Source organism: Cebidichthys violaceus, unplaced genomic scaffold (assembly GCF_023349555.1).
Source record: "Cebidichthys violaceus isolate CVI_PGR_0920_01 unplaced genomic scaffold, fCebVio1.0.p SCAF_16, whole genome shotgun sequence".
Classification (NCBI taxonomy): domain Eukaryota; kingdom Metazoa; phylum Chordata; class Actinopteri; order Perciformes; family Stichaeidae; genus Cebidichthys; species Cebidichthys violaceus.
Window position 1 is genome coordinate 9277519 of NW_027176329.1, and position 19119 is coordinate 9296637.

The 19119-nt window shown below is 41.5% G+C and overlaps 1 protein-coding gene across 1 annotated transcript in view; it reads right to left on the reverse strand.

The window, feature by feature from the left end:
- The window catches only part of vps50 (VPS50 EARP/GARPII complex subunit), a 96898-nt gene that overhangs the window by 38385 nt on the left and 39394 nt on the right, over positions 1-19119 (reverse strand). Inside the window, exons 13-18 of the mRNA XM_068711073.1 lie at positions 18858-18990; positions 10377-10468; positions 5273-5367; positions 3850-3948; positions 2247-2337; positions 1206-1391 (exon numbers count right to left, since the gene is read on the reverse strand). Coding sequence (XP_068567174.1) covers positions 1206-1391; positions 2247-2337; positions 3850-3948; positions 5273-5367; positions 10377-10468; positions 18858-18990 — 696 coding nt within the window. The remainder of the gene's footprint in view (positions 1-1205; positions 1392-2246; positions 2338-3849; positions 3949-5272; positions 5368-10376; positions 10469-18857; positions 18991-19119) is intronic.

The following is a 19119-nucleotide window of genomic DNA, read 5'->3' on the forward strand; positions in this document are numbered from 1 at the left end:
CTGAGCAGTCAGAGGCGCGTCAGAGAAAAATCGCCACATTGAAATCTGCCTACTCCCGTGTAAGTGGCATTATTACTCGAACTTTAACTGATCAAGAGAGAGTAACGTGTGCATCCCTGCAGGCTGCTTGGGTGCTTTGGGTATCTTGTCCCGAGGTCTATGGCACATTGAAGACGCTGGCTATGTATGTGCTCACCATGTTCGGTTCAACCTACACCTGTGAGGCTGCGTTCTCCAAGATGAACTCGATTAAAACGCACGAGAGGAACCGACTGTCAATCCAGTCTTTGGAGGACTGTTTGCGCATAAGTCTGACAGTGGCCAAGCCTGATGTGAAAAAGTTGGTGTCAGAGGGCAAATGTAACTTCAGCCATTGATTAAGTAGTGTGAGTAGTATTCCATTTCAGCCTTGTGATTTGATTTCGCTATAGCCCACTTAACGTTTTATTTGATGTGCGAATATTATTTGTGACCTGTTTTGTTCTGGTTCCAGGCTATTTATTTACCATGCTATTTTAAGTTGTGCCAGATCGTTTTTCCTCCTTTTTTAGTCCTGAGGAGTCTGCTAGTTCCAAGCATGTTGTTGAGACTTTGAAATAAAAACCAAATGTTAAGTAAGGGCATGAGGAAAAGTTATGTTTTAAAAAAAACTGTGTGAAACAATACATACTAAACAGTGTAACGAGTCTGTCCTCATTTCGGAGTGTAGCCTAAATAAAGTCATAAATGGTGGTGATTACTGATAAGAGACTCAGTTGTTGCTGTTTTTAGTTGCTTTAATAGTGTGGAATAGGCCTACATATTTTCTCTTTGATCCTCACAATTTTGGAATCCAGTCGCGGGCCGGATCGAACGGCTTGGCGGGCCGCATTCGGCCCGCGGGCCGCCAGTTGATGATCACTGCCCTACACCATTAACAAAGGTGATGACAGCTCGATAGCTGCTGTAAACAACTCAATGACCCACAGTGATTATGTCCCAATTAATCAACTTGCATCTTCATTAACATGTATGGTGATGCCCCTCAACAGGTAGCATTGTTAATGCGACTACTGGACAGCAATAAACAGTGTTTCATGTATAACTATGAATGCTTTTGCAGCCTTTTGACTGACTGGGCGACATGCTTTTCACACTAATACAACTAATTACAAACCATTAAGCAGGCCCCAATTCAAAGTATGCGTCTTGCGGTTTCCACTCACCCCGTTCGATGCCAGCACATCCTCTGTCTCCTCCTCTTTGTTTTCAGCAGGCATCTCGAAGGGGTTTCCCTCCTGAAGGTACTGCTGGAACAGAGAAAGCTCGTCCTGAGCCGGGCTGGTCGATGACGCGGCCTGTTTGCTCGGGGAAACGGACGGAGAGCGACACTGGCCCATGAACTTAAACTCCTGGATTGGAGAAGATGGGACAGAGACAAACAAGAAATGGATTTCATGTTTGGTAGTGTAGATGAACTCTCATCTTTTAACACTTGAGCATTTCAGAACTTGCCCTGTATCAATCATATTATCATACAAAGTCTGTTAAAGTACTACACAATGTTGGTGCCCAACAGAGATTAAAGGGTTAATGGGCATTGCCTGTTAGCCTAACATGTGTATATTGTGTGTATACGCACACAATATTCTCAAGGCATTGGTATTATTATTATTATTATTATTATTATTATTATTATTATACGGATTCTTTAGCATGTGTTTGTTACAAAACGTGCCCAAGCAAGACAGACATGAGGGGGAAAACAAAGATGCATGAAATTGAAAAAAATGTATTTGAATTAACTCCATTTATCTTTCGGACATCTCTTTCTATTCATTTGTCATTTCTGTTTTCTTCTTCTGTGAAGTGAGCTGAACATGTTGTAAGCACAAGGATCTTTTCTGTGAGTTGGTTATACAATAAGCTCTTGAGATACTGGATATCGATACTTGATCAACATTGAGCTCTGATATTCAAGGGTTTATTTTATAACTGATGCTCACAAGTGTGGGAAATAAAATGTTCCAACACAAACGGGGACTACAGCCATTTTATCTTCATCTGTGTTATATAACGTGCAGTGCACTTTACTCCTCCTATGGGAGGCTGACACACACATACACACTGACATCATTGAGCAGGATCCCCTGTGTTTCATATCATTATGCAAATTTCACAGCGGTGCGTGTGATGAGAGACAGCGTAGGATAAATGAATGCTACCGTGCTCCCCTTTCTCTCCTCAGTGATGGGATTCTTACTCACATGGAGCTGGGCGATGTTGAAGTTGGACTTCACTGGGCAAAGTTCCCACGTCTCATTTTCCAGAAACATCCTCAGCTCTTCCAGTCGTGCCCTGAGGGGATGAGAGAAAGAGAAAAAGTTACGCGAATAGAGTAAGACACGAAGAAGAAGAAGAAGATGAAGAAGTGGAAAAGAAGAATTCAACGTGTCCATCGCTGACCAGCAGTGAGTTCAGAACATTCTGAGAGTCCAGATTAACTGTGCTGACATCAAAAAGCCTGCAAAGGTCACTGATACACAGTGAAAAGGAAGGTGTGTGTGTGTGTGTGTGTGTGTGTGTGTGTGTGTGTGTGTGTTGTGTGTCATGTTTCCATGTTAACTGTCGTCAGAGCTCAAGACAGCCACCCTGATGGTAGGTCAATACCAGGTCTTGCTGTGTGAAATGTCAGAGCAGTGTTTGCTTCAAACACTGCAGTGGCCCGTGTTACTTAAAGGTGTTTGAAGTGTGAGAAGTGACAGAATAAGGAACTGTGGCGTGAGACAAGGAAGCCTTGTGGCACGGAAATAAAGAAGGGATATCAATTGCATTTTAAGTCAGTCCATTTTGGCACATGCTGGTATCTTATCCCGCAGTTATATTCCTCTAGTCTAATGCAATGCAATGAGAATTAAAGGACCTTAAAGCTTTGAAAACATTTCAATCAATCAGAGACAATTAGTTGGGGAGAATACAAGCAGAAATGACCTTAGATATTTATCATGTCTGAATCCTGACAATGTCATTCTGTCCTCCTGCACCCGTAGGCCAACAATACATCCACCCCGATGACGGAGTGTGTTACTGCAGGCCGCTGGCAGATGAATACAGGCATCAGCCAGTCAAAGTTCACTGATGGGTAATCTCTTTGGGAATGACACCCGGCTGGAAAATGAATCAAACCTAATGTAAAGATGATGCATGCTGGAAGCCTGCTGGCCACCAGTGCAGATGAGTGTGTGTGCCGGTGGACACATTAGAGGCATTGATAATATGCCATCACAATGCTGTCTGGTGTTCGCCTCCTCATCTTCTTCTCTCTCCCTGGAATTGTCACCTCTAACGATCTGCATCCCATCATGCCTCTGTGTCTCACTCCGTTGACAATTTGTGTCAAAGGAGTGAAGCTTTTTTTTTTTTTTTGCATTCTGATATTCAAGAATCTTTCCAGTGTATCTTGATGGCTAATCACAACACTGATCAATGCAAATCACATCTGATGATGTGTCGCTGTCTGCTTGAAAGCATACATATTCATGTGGTTGGCAGGGGGTTACATAATCAAGAGGTAAATGTGCTGCCAGCTCAGTGAGTGTTACCGTGTAATTACACATCTACTCCGAAGAGGGGTTGCGCTGGGAATAGAGCACGGTTGTGATTGTGTGTAAAAGTTTCTGTCAGGCGACCTGCTGTCTACCATCGTCTCAACGGCTTTCTTTCAAATATATGTCGGGGGACTGCACGTCAGATCCACCATGCGCTCTACGTCTAATTAACACAATCCTATCGGCTCAGTCAAATATTAGAAGGTATGTCCAATTTCTACACAATCCAGGTGATGATCCAGATGCAACAAAGACAGCTTACCTGTGATAGTTTTTAAAGTAGTTGACACTCTGGCGCTTGATAGACTCCTGCAGGACCTCTGACTTGCTGCCGCAGAACTCCTCACCCACCTGCATCAACCTGAAAGAGAAGAAGGAGGATGAGGAAATACATAACGACACAAATGAAGGGCAAAGAGATAAGACTGGGGGATTTCTCACTGGTGCAGTTATCTGATGGAGCATGTAGTGAGATTAACCAGTGTGACGAGAGTAGTAGTAGTCGACTCTTTGATGGCTTCCTATTGATATTTACTGTATTTGTGGTGCACATGCCTACAATGATGCAACCACCACAAGTTAGGGGCTACCGTGATAAAAGTCATGATTTCATCTATAGGAGTAAATCAATAAAGTATACATTTTAAGGGTTTATTGCAGAAAATATATACATTTCACTCTGTATCTTTAGAATATGTGCTTCTGCATAAACAATCCTTAAAATCTGTGTGGTTTTTTTTGCAGTCGAAAGTGTAAAAGTGATTTTCTTCAGCCTGAAAGCCTCTGGAGGAAGACGTGTGTGTGTGTGTGTGTGTGTGTGTGTGTGTGTGTGCGTCTGACAGCTGAGTCAGCGGGGGCACACAGACACGATGTAAACAGACTTGCTCTGGTAACTGTAACCTGCCAGTCAAGGGACAGACACTGTTTTGTTAGCAGTGGTATTGAAGAAAAATGACTAAAGTGTCTGAATCTAAAGTAAGCCATCTAAAATAATCTATTTTGGCATGTTACGGTAGCTGAATAGAATAACTCATCTACAGTGTGTACACAGATACCAACAGTGACGCAAACAGTGGCTCCATTAGATCAACAAACACTAAATGGAAATTTCCATTTTCAGGGTTTTGGTTTGGGTCACAGGTCCTCAAATTAACAGAACAATTCAATATGATAAATACACATGATTTCAGGTTGACTTGAAAACATTAACAATAATATCCTGGATTCTGCTTACAAACATGTTTCTTCCCTCCACCCACAAACTTGTTCCAGTCGAGTCTTGTTCCAGTACAGGCTTCACTCCCACACTGAAAGGTGTGTACGTTTCCTCTTTGTTGTCCATAAAAGTGCAAAACACACTGGAGTATCACATTATCATAACCAGAGTTAATGTAATCAAAGTGTGGTGTTTTAATGGGTTTGGACTTACTGCCATTATAATTTCAACAAAGTCAATGATAATTTTCTTATTGGACAAAGGATTTTGTGTTTGTGTGTTTGTGTGTGTTCGCATAATCTCATTCAGTTAGTGAGCAAGTGACTGAGGGAAGAAAAAAAAGAGACTGCATGTGAAAATATATCAACCTGAAAAAAAGGCAAGACAGAGAGAGGGACAGCAACAGCAAGATGATGAAGACCAATTAGAGAAACGAGGGAGAGCTGGCTGCTCTGGTCTTGCGGCGTACCTGCTGATGACATCAAGCACCACTATGAAATCGTCGTACTTGAAGTTAGACATGTCAGTCCCCAGGATGTAGGCCTTCACTTTCAACTGGACGTCCTGAGGACAGAAATGAGAGGCACATGTGTGATTTGAACAGAAAATCTGAGAAAATAAATAAATGAAAAGCAAAGCTAGGAGCGGACTTGTGGGAAGAGACATGGCAGCTTGTGGAACGACTATTTTGAGAAAAACACGAGGAAGGCAAGGCAAGGCAAGTTTATTTGTATAGCACATTTCAACAACAAGGCAATCCAAAGTGCTTCACATAAAACCATTAAAAGCATCAAAACATAATGCAAAAGAAAAGAAGTTTAAAAACAATTAAGAACATTCATTGAAACATTAAAAACAGTCATCAAAACACTAAACAGCTAAAAACAGAATAATAGTTGCAGTGCAGTTTAAGAAATAAAATACAGTAGTAAAATGCAGAAATTGATGAATGTTCTTGAATGTGGTTCAATCAAAGGCAGCAGCAAACAGAAAAGTCTTCAGTCTTAATTTAAAGGAGCTGAGGGTCTCAGCAGACCTGCAGCTTTCTGGGACTTTGTTCCAGATATGTGGAGCAGAAAAACTGAATGCTGCATCTTCATGTTTAGTTCTGACTCTGGGAACAGAAAGTAGACCAGTCTACTTAAGATAAATGCATGGACAAGTTTTTCCACATCCTGTTGAGACATAAGTCCTCTAATCCTTGATATGTTCTTCAGGTGATGGGGTGACTGTGGATAAGTGGAGAGCAGGGCTGCCTTTCAATCAGAAGGTTGGCGGTTCAATCCCCGGCTCCTGCTCATGTCAATGTGTCCTTGAGCAAGACACTTAGCTGCGTCTACGGTGTGTAGATAGATACTGAATTGTAAGTCGCTTTGGGTAAAAGCGTCTGCTAAATGACCGTAATGTGATAGTAGGCTGATTTTGTGATTGTCTTGATGTGGCTGTTCAGGTTGAGATCTGAATCCATAACTACACCTGGGTTTCTGGCTTGGTTTGTGGTTTTTAACATCAGTGATTGAAGCTAAGCGCTAACTTTCAATCGTTCGTCGTTGGTACCAAAAACAATTACTTCCGCTTTATCTTTGTTTAATTGAAGAAAATTCTGGCACATCCAGTTGTTGATTTGTTCAATGCATTTAGCCAGCCCTTGTATGGGATTATAGTCCCCTGGTGATATAGTTATGTAGATTTGTGTCGTCTGCATAATTATGATAACACACTTTGTTGTTTTCCATAATCTGAGCTAATGGAAGCATGTAGATGTTGAACAGAAGAGGCCCTAGTATTGAACCTTGGGGAACACCACATGTCATTTTCATCAGCTCTGATGTGTAATTAGCTACAGACACAAAGTATTCTCGGTCCTTCAAGTAGGATTCAAACCAGTTAAGTGCTGTGCCAGAGAGTCCCACCCAGATTTTTAGTCATTCTAGTAGTATATCATGGTTGACCGTGTCGAATGCAGCACTGAGATCTAGTAATACTAAGATTGAAATTCTGCCATTGTCTGTGTTTAAGTGGATGTCGTTGAAAACCTTAACAAGAGCAGTCTCAGTACTGTGGTGCTGTCGAAAGCCTGACTAGATGACATCAAAACTGTTATTTACAGCCAAGAAGTTGTTAAGTTGTTGAAAAACCACTTTTTAAATTCTTTTACTTAAAATTGGGAGGTTTGATATTGGCCTATAATTTTTCATTGTTGCGGAGTCTAAATTAGCCTTCTTTAGGAGTGGTTTAATAACTGCAGTTTTTAGGGCTTGTGGGAAGACACCTGAGAGAAGGGATGTGTTCACAATCTGTAAAAGATCAGTGGTCATGCAGTTTGAAATATTTTTGAAAAAGTGTGTTGGTAGAATATCCAAGCAGCATGAGGATGACTTCAGATGTTGAATAATGTCTTCTAGGCTTCTAAGGTCGATTGAATGAAATTGTGTCATGATATTTGAATGAATGTTATTCAGAGATGGGGACAACACATATCCTGTGGTTGGTGTGGAGGCATATGCTTGTCTAATTTTCAGAATTTTGTCAGTAAAAAATGAGTTCAGCTTTCCGACACTCTGTTTTCTCTATTCGGACCAGCGTAGCATTTCTCCAAGGAGATCTTTGCTTACCCGAAACAACCTTCACTTTAGTGGGTGCAATGGCATCAATAACATGTTTAACTTTAGAATTGAAGGTATCTACAAGCTCATTGACTGAGATGCAAGAGAGGGCTGGTGTGGAGAAGTAATTCTGAATAAATAGTTCACTGGTGTTTTCGGAGATGTAACGCTTTGTCACAAACTCGGTTTGGACATTTGTGTGCAAGGAGATTGCACTCTCAAAGAAAACACAGAAATGATCAGAGAGTGCAACATCAGTCACAGCAACCTTGGAAATGTTTACACCCTTGGTGATGATTAGGTCCAGAGTGTGCCCTCTGTTGTGGGTGGGTCCTGTCACATGCTGAGTCAGATCATAGTTTTCAAGGACACCACATAGTTCTATAGACCCTCTGTCCTGGGGATTATCAACATGGATATTAAAATCGCCAACAATAACAACACATTCAAAATCAATACAGATTATAGACAGCAGTTCAATAAACTCATCAAAGAAGGTTGCACAGTATTTAGGTGGTCTGTAAATGTTTAGGAATGAAGCTCGAGTGGAATTTAGAGCCACATATTCAAAAGAGTTAAAATGACCAAAGGACATCTGCTTGCATTGAAGAGAATCATTAAATAAAATAGCAACTCCACCTCCTTTCTTATGCGCTCTTGTTTCACTCATGAAACTGAAGTTGTAAGGTGTTGATTCAATAAGAACAGCTGCACTGTTATCTTGGTTTAACCATGTTTCAGTTAAAAACAATAAAATCATTGATTAAAAATGTTTTTCCTGATAAAGACCTGACATTTAATAAAGCTAAGTTTAATGTGGTTACAGCTTTATTTGCCCAATTTATTTGGACGGGCTGACAAGGAATGAGTGTTAAGTTTGAAGGTTTACTATTGTTTCCTCGCAGCCTCACCTTTCTTTTTCTATAAACTATCAGGACAGGAATTGAGAAGGCTAGCTGCATACAGGGCCCCAACTTTTCCTGGAGAGAATCATTGGTGTCATTAGCCTTGTAGCCTGGACCCAGAAGATATCAATTATTGCCTTTAGGTGGGAGAGGGGCACAACGCTTTACCTTCACCAATTGTGTCAAAACTGGACTTAGAGTCAGTTGCGGGGGTGGGGCTGGAACTGTATGTCGAGGAGTGGGGCGAGGAGTGTGTTTGGTTCCAGCAATGACCAGCTCTTTCATGTGGTCAGTGAACTCCAGGTGGGGGGAGGATGGGGAGAGTGTGAGAGAGGAAAGAGACCTGGATGGAGTCTGGGGGGTGGAAGTAGGTGCTGGGGGGGGGGGTAAAGACTTCTCCTCTCTGAAGGGTGGGGAAAGTGAAAGGTCAGAGGCGGTCCCTGATGATGAGGTTGGAGACTCCTCCTCTTGGCTCTCGTTAGGCGGGGGCATCCTTCCTGTAAGGTCTCTACGGCGATGCTGTGTGGTTATCTCTTGTTTAGATTCCTCTTGTCTCTTGTCCTTGGCAGTGGGAACAGACGGGTGACACAGGAAGAAAAATAGGTTAGAGGTAAACAGTTTTACCCCTGACTTGTTCAGGCAAACTCCATGTGCCTTAAAAAGATGCCTGCGCTCCCAAAAAAGGTAGAAATTGTTGATAAAATGTACTGAATGGCCAGTACATGCAGTTGACAGCCATTTGTTCAGTGCAAACAGCCTGCTGAATCCTTCATCTCCTCCTCTGACTGGTGGAAGAGGGCCACTGATAAACACCTCAGCCTCGACAGAGCTGACTGTGTTTAACAGATCAATAAAGTCTCGCTTCAGAACTTCAGACTGTTGTTTCACAATGTCACAGCTTCCTGTATGCACGATGATGTTTTTCACCGTGGGATGGTCAGCCACGATGTCCAGGATTTTGTCTCTCATGTTAGAGACCGTATCTTTCGGAAAGCAGAGTATTTTGGTATTCTTGCTGCACATCGATCTGACATCTTTTACAGCATAGTCACCAACAATCAGAGTCTCCGGCCCAGTCATTAGCTTTCCCTGTGGCCTTTTACTCTCACATTTACTCTCAGTTCTTACCCTGCTTTGAGAAGATAGCTGCTTATCCAGGTCATCAGATGGAGATTTAGGATCCTGCGACAATGGAGCAAATCTGTTTTGAAGTTGTAGGCTTGGTTGTTGTGGTGGTTTTTTGCTGGTTTTACTTTTCTCAGCTGTCCTTGGCTTTGTCCGTCTGAGTGCAGGGGTTGAGGAGGAGTTCTGCCTGTGTGCTAGCGCAGGCCAGCCATTCGCGTCACAAATCTCAGGGCGCTGGGTTCTGCCTGTTAGTCGTCCTCCCACATCATGAGGGTATGATTTTCTCTTCGGCTTTGCACCGAGAGAGTTCCAGGGAGGACTACCATTTGAAGATACATTATCTGCTCTCTCCTCCTGTTTCTTGGTAGGCCTGGTGGTGCTAATTAGCTGTGTCTTCGCTTGCATTTGTCCAATGTTTTGAGTCCATAGTAAAGTGGTATCATTCCCACACAGTCCATTTACCTCCACGTTTACTTCTAGTCGGTGGATTTTTATTTCCAAGACTGCAATCTTCTGCAGGAGTTTGTGGTAGTCGTCTGTGGAGAAGGGAGGCATCTTGATGCTACTTAGCTTTAACTTAGCTGCTACTTAGCATTAGCTAACAACCCATATAACTCGATGACTTTCTGGATTTGTCTCCACTCAAACGTTGAAGAGTGATATATGTGATATATCTGGCAATTTGAAAAATGTTTTGAAGAAAAACAAGAAGAAAAGCAAGAAAATGTAAGCAGAGGCAAGAGCAAGCAGCAAAGCGACTGCACTGTAAGGAAGCAGGAAGTAGCCAGGTAGTAGACAGGAAGAGGGAAGAAGAGTCATGACTAGAGAGAGAGAGAGAGAGAGAGAGAGAGAGAGAGAGAGAGAGAGAGAGAGAGAGAGAGAGAGAGAGAGAGAGAGAGAGAGAGAGAGAGAGAGAGAGAGCACTATTTGTTCCAACCTGCCAGATCCGTGTCAGTCCATGCTCCAGCTTCTTCTTCACGTAGCTGCGGTCCACCACCGACTCATCAGACTCTGCTGCTGCGGCACCATCTAGAGATATTCAAAGACAGAACAAAGGCCGACTAAAAACTGATAACCAGACTGATGAAATTCAGTTTCCCCTTATCCATTGCATATATCTATTGTTCGACTGTGTCATTTGAGCACAACTCAAAGAATTTAATTCACTCATTTCAACGGACATCTGCACAATGATCCATGAGCAGACTGGATCAGAATGCGTACAAAAGACCAAAAGGACTATTCTTATAGCTGATGAAGAAGCAAATGAAAAACATTTCTTTAATAATGATGAAATATGATTCCTGAGATGCATTCTAATATTATAATACAGGAGAAATATCACATAGTTGATCTGCAGATCTAAAATGTGTGACTATTGTCCTTCATTGTTAGTTTGGCCATGTAAACAGTCTGTAGGCTGAAAACTCTTGAGACTATTTTGTCCAGAAGTGGATGTCAGCCAGCATTTGACAGGAGTGTAGGTCACAGAGTTCCTCAAGAGAGCAAAGACTGACAATATGACAAAACCAGATGACACTTAAATAAGGTGCTGAGGACAGGCAGCCCGAAAATTAAACCAACATCTCCAGAGAACGTGGTTCCTCCTCCATCGGCCCACTGTCCTCTACTTTGTGTGCTGTTGTTTTCTTCTCACCGATCGGATAGAATACCATGTGGAGCAGACACTAAAAAGGCTAAAATGTCATAGTAGCAGCAATACTTTTCCCTGGCTGAAAATTGCTTCAATCAGACGGAAGCTGCTGGCTTGCTTTGTTTGAAGTGGATCTCTAGGAAAGCCAGCAGCAGTGAGCCTGTGAGCTCTCAACCTCACCTTAAAAACGAAAAAAGTGAGAGACTCATCTTGGCGACGGGTCAATGTCTTCTCTTTTGCTACTGGGCATAATATACGTCTCTTTTAAAATGAATAAATGCCACAACGTACACATTAAATATATACCTTTTAAAGTCTAGTATACAGCTACAGGGCTACGCTCCTCTTTTTGGATTTAGTGCCACAAAGATGCTATAACAATGAATATGCTGGAAGCCTCCAACTCAATCGTAACATTCAGTGCGGTGCAATATATAATAACACAAATAAGTCCAAAAGCATATTCACAACTATCGAAGCAGGAGAGAAACAAATAACTCTGGTCATGGCCCGATAGCCAAGTGTGCGCACATCCAGGCAGAGATACTCCGGTGCAGGACAAAAAGTACTAAACAGCAGAGCACAAACGAGGTCTGCACACTGTTAGGCTACACATAAATAGTGTATTTCTTTTTTTAAGGCAACGTTTTGATCTGTGAGACATTCCTCAAGCCTTTAAACAAGAACAATCTGTTTCAAAATATACTGTTCTCTTCTGGTTAAAAGCATTCTCTTAAAATACTGGACAAGAGTGTATATTTACAGGCAAACAAACCAATCCACACACTGAATCCATCTCCATAGCTGGAGATCAGATTATTGATGAGAAAGACATTCAAGAGGACAGAATTTAAGAGCGGTTTAAGAGCACTGAAGAAAGCATAAAAGTGTCACCGCCTAAATACGTGTGGATCTCGTTTTGTTTGAGATCAAACACACACACACACACACACACACACACACACACACACACACACACACACACACACACACACACACACACTAACCATTGAACCAGACGACGGTTAGACACATTAGTCAGAGAAAACGAGGGAGACAGGCATGAATCACGGGGAGTGTTTTTCTTATTCTGAAGTAGTGAGATGGTTGAAAGACCTAAAGCCTTAAACATACGAACACATAATTTAACAAAGATCTCCGAGCTGCAGTCAAAACAGAGCAACTGTACAGTGAACCCGCTAAGTGAGGTGTTTGTCTTCTGAGCGAGACCATGAATATCTCTTGCCATTTTGCCTGTTTATACAACAAATAAACTACACACTTATTTCCCTTTTTTAGGGCAAAGAATTGTACTCAATAGTAAAATGGCATATCGAATGTAACCTATCCAATCCATTAAAAGAGAGTACAAACATAAATGTTCTTACACCCACACACTGTGTATATCTAATTATGTGAATATAATAACAGAGAGCAAGAGAAAGGGCAGAAAAGGTTTAAGAAAGCCTTCTCAACCTGGATGTCGTAAGATAAAGAAAAGGAAAAAAACACGATCAAAAAGGATCTCAAGAGGTTAAAAGGCATGAAAGACATAAACCAAAAGACAGAAGTGGGGATCAGTGAGCCTGGATTAATCAAAGCTCCTCAGAAACCTCAATGTCTGTGAAGGTATTACTTTATGGTGATAGAGAAAAAAAAGAGAAGAGCTTCATTCTCCAATATGCCGTGTTTGAAAATGAACAGGCAGGTTGTTTCAGTGCAACACAAATATATGTAAGCGTAATCCTGGGATTAGACATTTAGAGCTATATATTAGCGGATAGAGCCAGTGTCCCGGGGTTGCTAAGTTTGTACATTATCAATCAATGTAGGGGTTTTCAATCACATTCTTAATGGAGAACTCCACCTATTTTACACATCAAAGTGAAAAAAAAGCTGTGTAGAGCCTTTTGTGGCTCCCGAGGGAGAGAGAGAAGTCTGATGGATTGACATCACTTGAGTCAGCGTTGGTCGGGGTTGAAAACTGCGAGTTTAGAAATGAAACAGAGCTGGGGTTTTGACAGAAGTGAGTTTACCTCTGCAGCCCGCTCCTCCACTCTGCCTGAGGCTAGCAGCTCAAGGCTACATAGCCGCTAAAGGCAAAACACACCCGAATCTCAGACCGAAATGGCTGCGGTCCAGTTGCATCATGGGTAATGTAGGCACCAGGTTTTGACAAGGAAGAAGGTGTGGAATAGAAGACGACGACGACATCTCTGGTTCTGCTGCGTTGATTTTAGGGCTAAACGACTACTTGCAATTAGTTTGACTGATGTTGCAATTGTGATATGATTTGCGATATTAGAGGAATGATCTTTGTTTTATCATTATTTTCATTTAATTAAAAACACATATTGAAATGATTATAAACTGTCCATTGTGAGTCTGACAAAGTTATAGAAGTGCAATGCTAAATGGGTTGAGTACTCTTCGTCATGAGTCATCAATGAATCATGAACAACCCTAGTAGCTGACCGTATCTCTGAGAAACCAAGTGGAAGAAGACGTGCTGTCCTACAGCATGCAGCCTAGTTCGCCTCACACGGTTATCATACTGTGTTGTTCTGTTTCATCAGTCCGTATGTAGACCACCACTTTACCCACAGGACATGTGCTAATCGTACTCTGAGGCATACAATTAGCAGCAGAGGGGATCTGCCCGCCCTTATTATAGATTCTGACAGAAGGCTCAATACACCAAAGAGGAGAAGAATCCTCCAGAGAGATTCTCATGTCAAATTATATTGCAATAGCTTGGCACAGTGGGGTTCCCTTAATACACATCATTAATGGGTCCATGCCTCCGATTGTCCACCGCAATAATTGTCCATTTTAATAAGAAGCTCAGCCGAGCTTTAAGTTCAAACAATATTTAGTATTTAAACAAGTAAAAACAAAAATCTGTCAATTGAAGAATAAATCCTCCTTGTACGGCAATCTTCATTATCTATCTCTCATCATTTATCTCACTGAATTTGCACCTTTTTGTCTCAAAAGAATTAAAAAAGCTGAATATATGCTTACATATTTGTTTCAAGACAACTTTGTTAATAATCATATGAGTGCATTAAAACACGAACCCAGGTATCAGGAGTCATAACAGTTGTTTTAAAGGAGATAGCTCTTTCACAATAGTAGATTACATTTAGATTGTGGCTAACCTCTCCACCTATCTACATCATGGACGTTTATCTTCTTCTCCCAAAGGCTGATTGCAATCATCACATCAAGAAGTGGATGGGACACATCATGGTTTTCCTTGGTGTGTGTATTAATATGAAATATTAATACACACACATATGCATACACATAATGCATCATTAATTAATGATGCATTTTAAATCAATGTTTCATCCTCTCACATGGTATTACCTCCACAGTCAATGCTGTCATGTTATAGCCATGATTTCTAACGATTACATTGTGGCAGGGTATAATCAAACATGTCTGGGAATTTCAGAGGGAGTCTTTAAACTGGGGGGTTTCAAACACTGTCCTTGAGACCCCAATAACACTGGTTTGAGTTAATAATAAGGACAGAACAGGTTTAAACAATTGCATCACTCCCAAAAAAGATGAAAGAACAAAGGGCTTGGGAGAAATTGTGATACGTCAACTTGACATCTCTGGGTTTCATTTAATGAGCACAAGTGGGAGTGAGAGTGTGTGAGAGCAAAAACATTTGGTGAGAGCAGCACTGGATGCTGGATGCGAAATATGTCCAGTCACATACGATCAGGCAGGTCGTATTGAAGTGTGATGTGTGGACACGCATATGGGGACACATGCGATCTGGAACAACACAGAATACTATTGGGAACTGGCCTGTAGCACTGTACCATATGGTTAACAAACCACACTTAATTTCAAGGGATTACATTCCATCACACTCTATACCCAATGCATTTTTTAATTAATTTATTCAGTGTTGATTTGGTGCAGTTTTTTTTTTTTGTATTCACATGAAAACCTTAAGGTGCTGAAAGGCTTGGTTACAATGTTACTTCAGAACTGGAGATGCATTTGAACGGCTTGCAAATAAATCCAATTACTTTATAGACATGATCCATAAGCGGTATGTAAATGTTGAAAAAAAAGAATTAGATTAGATTGGTCCAGTTGCCACAGTGGATTGGCGGTATGCATGAATAGAAAAGTAAGATGAAATAGGTCTATCAAAAAAAATAGAATTGCAATATGTACTGGTGGAGGTCAGTAAACCAGAACTTAATTCACATACCATGCTCTCTAGTTTAGTTTACCGTATTTTTCGGACTATAAGACGCACTTAAAATCCTTACATTTTCTCAAAAAATGACAGTGCGCCTTATAATCCAGCACGCCTTATGTATGGTTACTTGTTGTGCTTATTGATTGATTTTATGTGGTACAATGCGCTCAAAAATCTGTCGAAATGTGTAAGTACGACTTTGGTAAGCAACGAAGCCGCTCCGCTCAATGGATATTCGGAGCATTACGGTACACTGTGTCACTACCTGATCGGCCCCGTAACAGGAATGTAATGTCTAAACTAAAAGTCAAAATCGATCAATAAGCACAACAAGTAACCATCGGTCGCAACCGTCGTCCGAGCTTTCACGAAAGCTGGAATCGTCACTGAACAGCCAAGTACCGATAACGGCAACAAGACTGACTCGGAAAATGACGAGAGGGATTCGGGCATTCTTGATGCCGAAATCGCACAGCTGTTTCACTCAGACACTGAAGATGAAGAATTCGATGGATTTGTGGAAGAGGAATGAATCGATAAGTGAGTGTATTTTTCTGTACCGGTATTTGTTGTTACAACTGAGTTGAATAAAGTTTGATCTACCGGACTGTGTCGTTTTGCTTAATGCGCCTTATAATCCGGTGCGGTTTATGTGTGAACATAGACACGTTAATTCACAGTGCGCCTTATAATCCGGTGCGCCTTATAGTCCGAAAAATACGGTATATGCCATGTTACTACTGAGCAATAATGAGGCATGAAGGCCTGCTGAAAACTGATCCTTATTCTTTATCACATAGAGCAGACAGCCGCCATACATTTCAAAATGTATAGCCATGCTCTGTATGAACATGTAACAGAGGAACAAACTGGCCATTTATATATTCTTTCACCCCCCCTTTCCTTCCTGAAATAACCTTTCCTTTCATCAAGTGGCAAAATTAATTACTGAAACATTACACTGACCTGCTCAATATATCAGGTGGCCAAAGGATTAAATTCAAAGGAATGCTGTTTTTGCATTCTCAATGAGGTGAGAGGCGTGCATGCGTGCGTGCGTGCGTGCGTGCGTGCAAGAGAAAGAGAAGTGATTTTCAGTGGACCTGACGGTTAAGACTTTGATGGCCTCTTGTGTGAGATGGAGGTCCCCGTCTGCGGAGGTCATACTCCTCAACAAATGAAACAAAAAGCGTGTACAGTCAATCATTAGTCTGATGGACCCTGCACACACACACACACACACACACACACACACACACACACACACACACACACACACACACACGTTAGAAGTGAGAGAGGAAGGATAAAGCCAGGACAAAAGCAGGGTCAGGGACACCTTTACACAGAGGTGACAGCCAATCAAATAGCGAGATGATAGATGGACCTTGTGAAAGGTAATGTGGTGCGTGTCCTCTCGCACCTAATGAAGGACGTAGAGGACTGTCACCAACTATTCAGGACATCTTTGTGTCCCCATCCATTCGCCTAATGAATTCCGTACAGTATGGGAAATGGAAATGAGCTACCTTTCAATAGACAGCAGGAAGCTACCAGCTAATTTGACAGGTCTGTATTTGCAGCTAATATCTGACAAAGTCGTTGGCAGGGTGAATGATGAAACGGTGGTGAGGTGAAAAACAAAGCGCTATAAACCAAATCCAGTATGGTTTACTGTTTTTTACACCGGTAAGAAATTTAACTTCTTGTGGAGCTTACTGCTAAACCACAAAGTATGTATTGCCTCGACAACTGAGCTTCTCGCGGCTCGTGTTTTCACATCTGGCTGACTGAAGGCAGGAAGGATAGAAGCTGAGACACAAGTCAGACTTTTCTTGTTGATCCAGACATAAGCTTTGGGTTTGGACAGATGTGGTGTTCAGTCGTCTTGCTGTTCTTAATGGGCTGTAACTGGAGTGCAGTTTTACAGAGTTTCCAGTGGAGAGTCACTGTCATCGTCACAAAATGTAAAAAAAAAAATGAAAAAAAAATGAGTTAATTGCTTTTTTTTCTTTTCTATAATGACAACGTTTGGGATCTGAATGATATCGGAAGGTCAAGTATGTCACTGGGGACGACATAAATAAAACAACGCAATGTGGAAAAAGTCTTAGACATGAAAGTCCTGTTTGTATTAGCTTAAAAAAAGAGCACACTCAAAGTCACACATGACACATTTCCATTAGAAAAATACGCATCACTCATGCTTCATCATCTTTGCAAATATTTATCCTTTTAACCATACGGCTGGGTCACATTCATTTTGCAATGTAAATCCAACAATGTGTACACATAATTTATATTCAGGTAATTAGGCCAGATTGTCAAACCGATTTGCAACAAAATTAATACATACAAACAACCACAGAGATATTGCACATCTGTATAACTACAACATCTCTTTGTATTAATGGAGAAAGGGGGTGTTTTATCAATAACAGTGTGATCAAACGTGAATATGTCAGTATCTCGTTCAATGACCTCGACACTGGAAGGGAGCTTAGTAAATGCTGAAAAATATTATGCCTGTTCAGCACCCGAAACACTACACTGCACACATTCATTACTCTTTTCATATGCCAATCATTCCCTTTCTGTGAGCTAAAACGCTGATAAACCCACGGTAAGTTGATTTCCCACAGCCATGAAAGAGTGGCACTCCTGGGCCAAGTCTTTGTAAACTGAATCTGTGGAAGCAGAATGTAGGTTTTGTGAGCAAGTCTTTATGACAAACTACAGAGAGAGAAACCAGCTGACAAAGAGAGATTTTTAAAAATTGCCTCACTGTTGTATACCTACCTATGAGTTTACATCCACGTCTGTTCAAAATGTCATCGATTCATCATTTTATCCTATTAAACATTTGTGTGATATTGTCATAATTAGCATATACACATGAGTTATGCGAGGTTGCCCTGGTACTGCGTATGTGCTTGTGTGTGTGTTCGTGTGTGTGTTTGTAGGTCCTTGGCTGGGTGCAGATGAGATGCCAGCACCCTAATTGGGAACACCTGGCCGGTGATTCCTGCAGCTATTAAACCCCGCCTGCCCAGACGCCAGTCATATCTGTCGGTCTCCACCAACCTCTGTTGCGGTAATACTTTGGACTTTGTTTCAATAAATTGAAGATTGTTACTGCAAATCTGGAGTGCATCTCCCTCCTTTGTTGCGGCCCACGTCAAATTTGAAGAAATTCCCTCAAGGTCTTGCTGAGATATCACGTTCATGAGGATAGACGAGATGAACGGACAGACAACCCGAAACTATAAGGCCTCTGGCCACGGCATTCACCGGCAAAGAGACATGAAAAAGGAAAGAGAGTTTGAGGCACCAAATATCTGTTTTTTGCAAGTCATGGTATGTGAGAGGTCGTTACTGTATCTTGTATTTCCTAATCTGTGTGCTTCTACAAGGAACTGAGGACGTCTTTGTGGTATTTGGAAGGTCAGAACAAATAGAGTAGAGTTGCAGAATATAAAGTGATTCTGAAAGATTACAAAAGGTCATAGGGATAAACGGGTACAGTCTCTTACCTGTAGTGGGCGCGGTTTCGTGTTTGTCATGCTCCTCGTGCCACTGCATGGTGCGGTGGTAGCTGAGCATCACCTCCCACAATGCCTTGCACAGATCTGTCAGGCAGGGAATGTAGCTGTCCATGGTGATATGCTGCCAACAGAGAAGTGATAACAAAGTCACTGGTGCTCTTTTACACAGAATATGAATTTAGTGTCATCTGCTGCATTACTCTATTTTTGTGTCATAGGTGTATTGTTTTAACCTAGATGAAAAGAATAA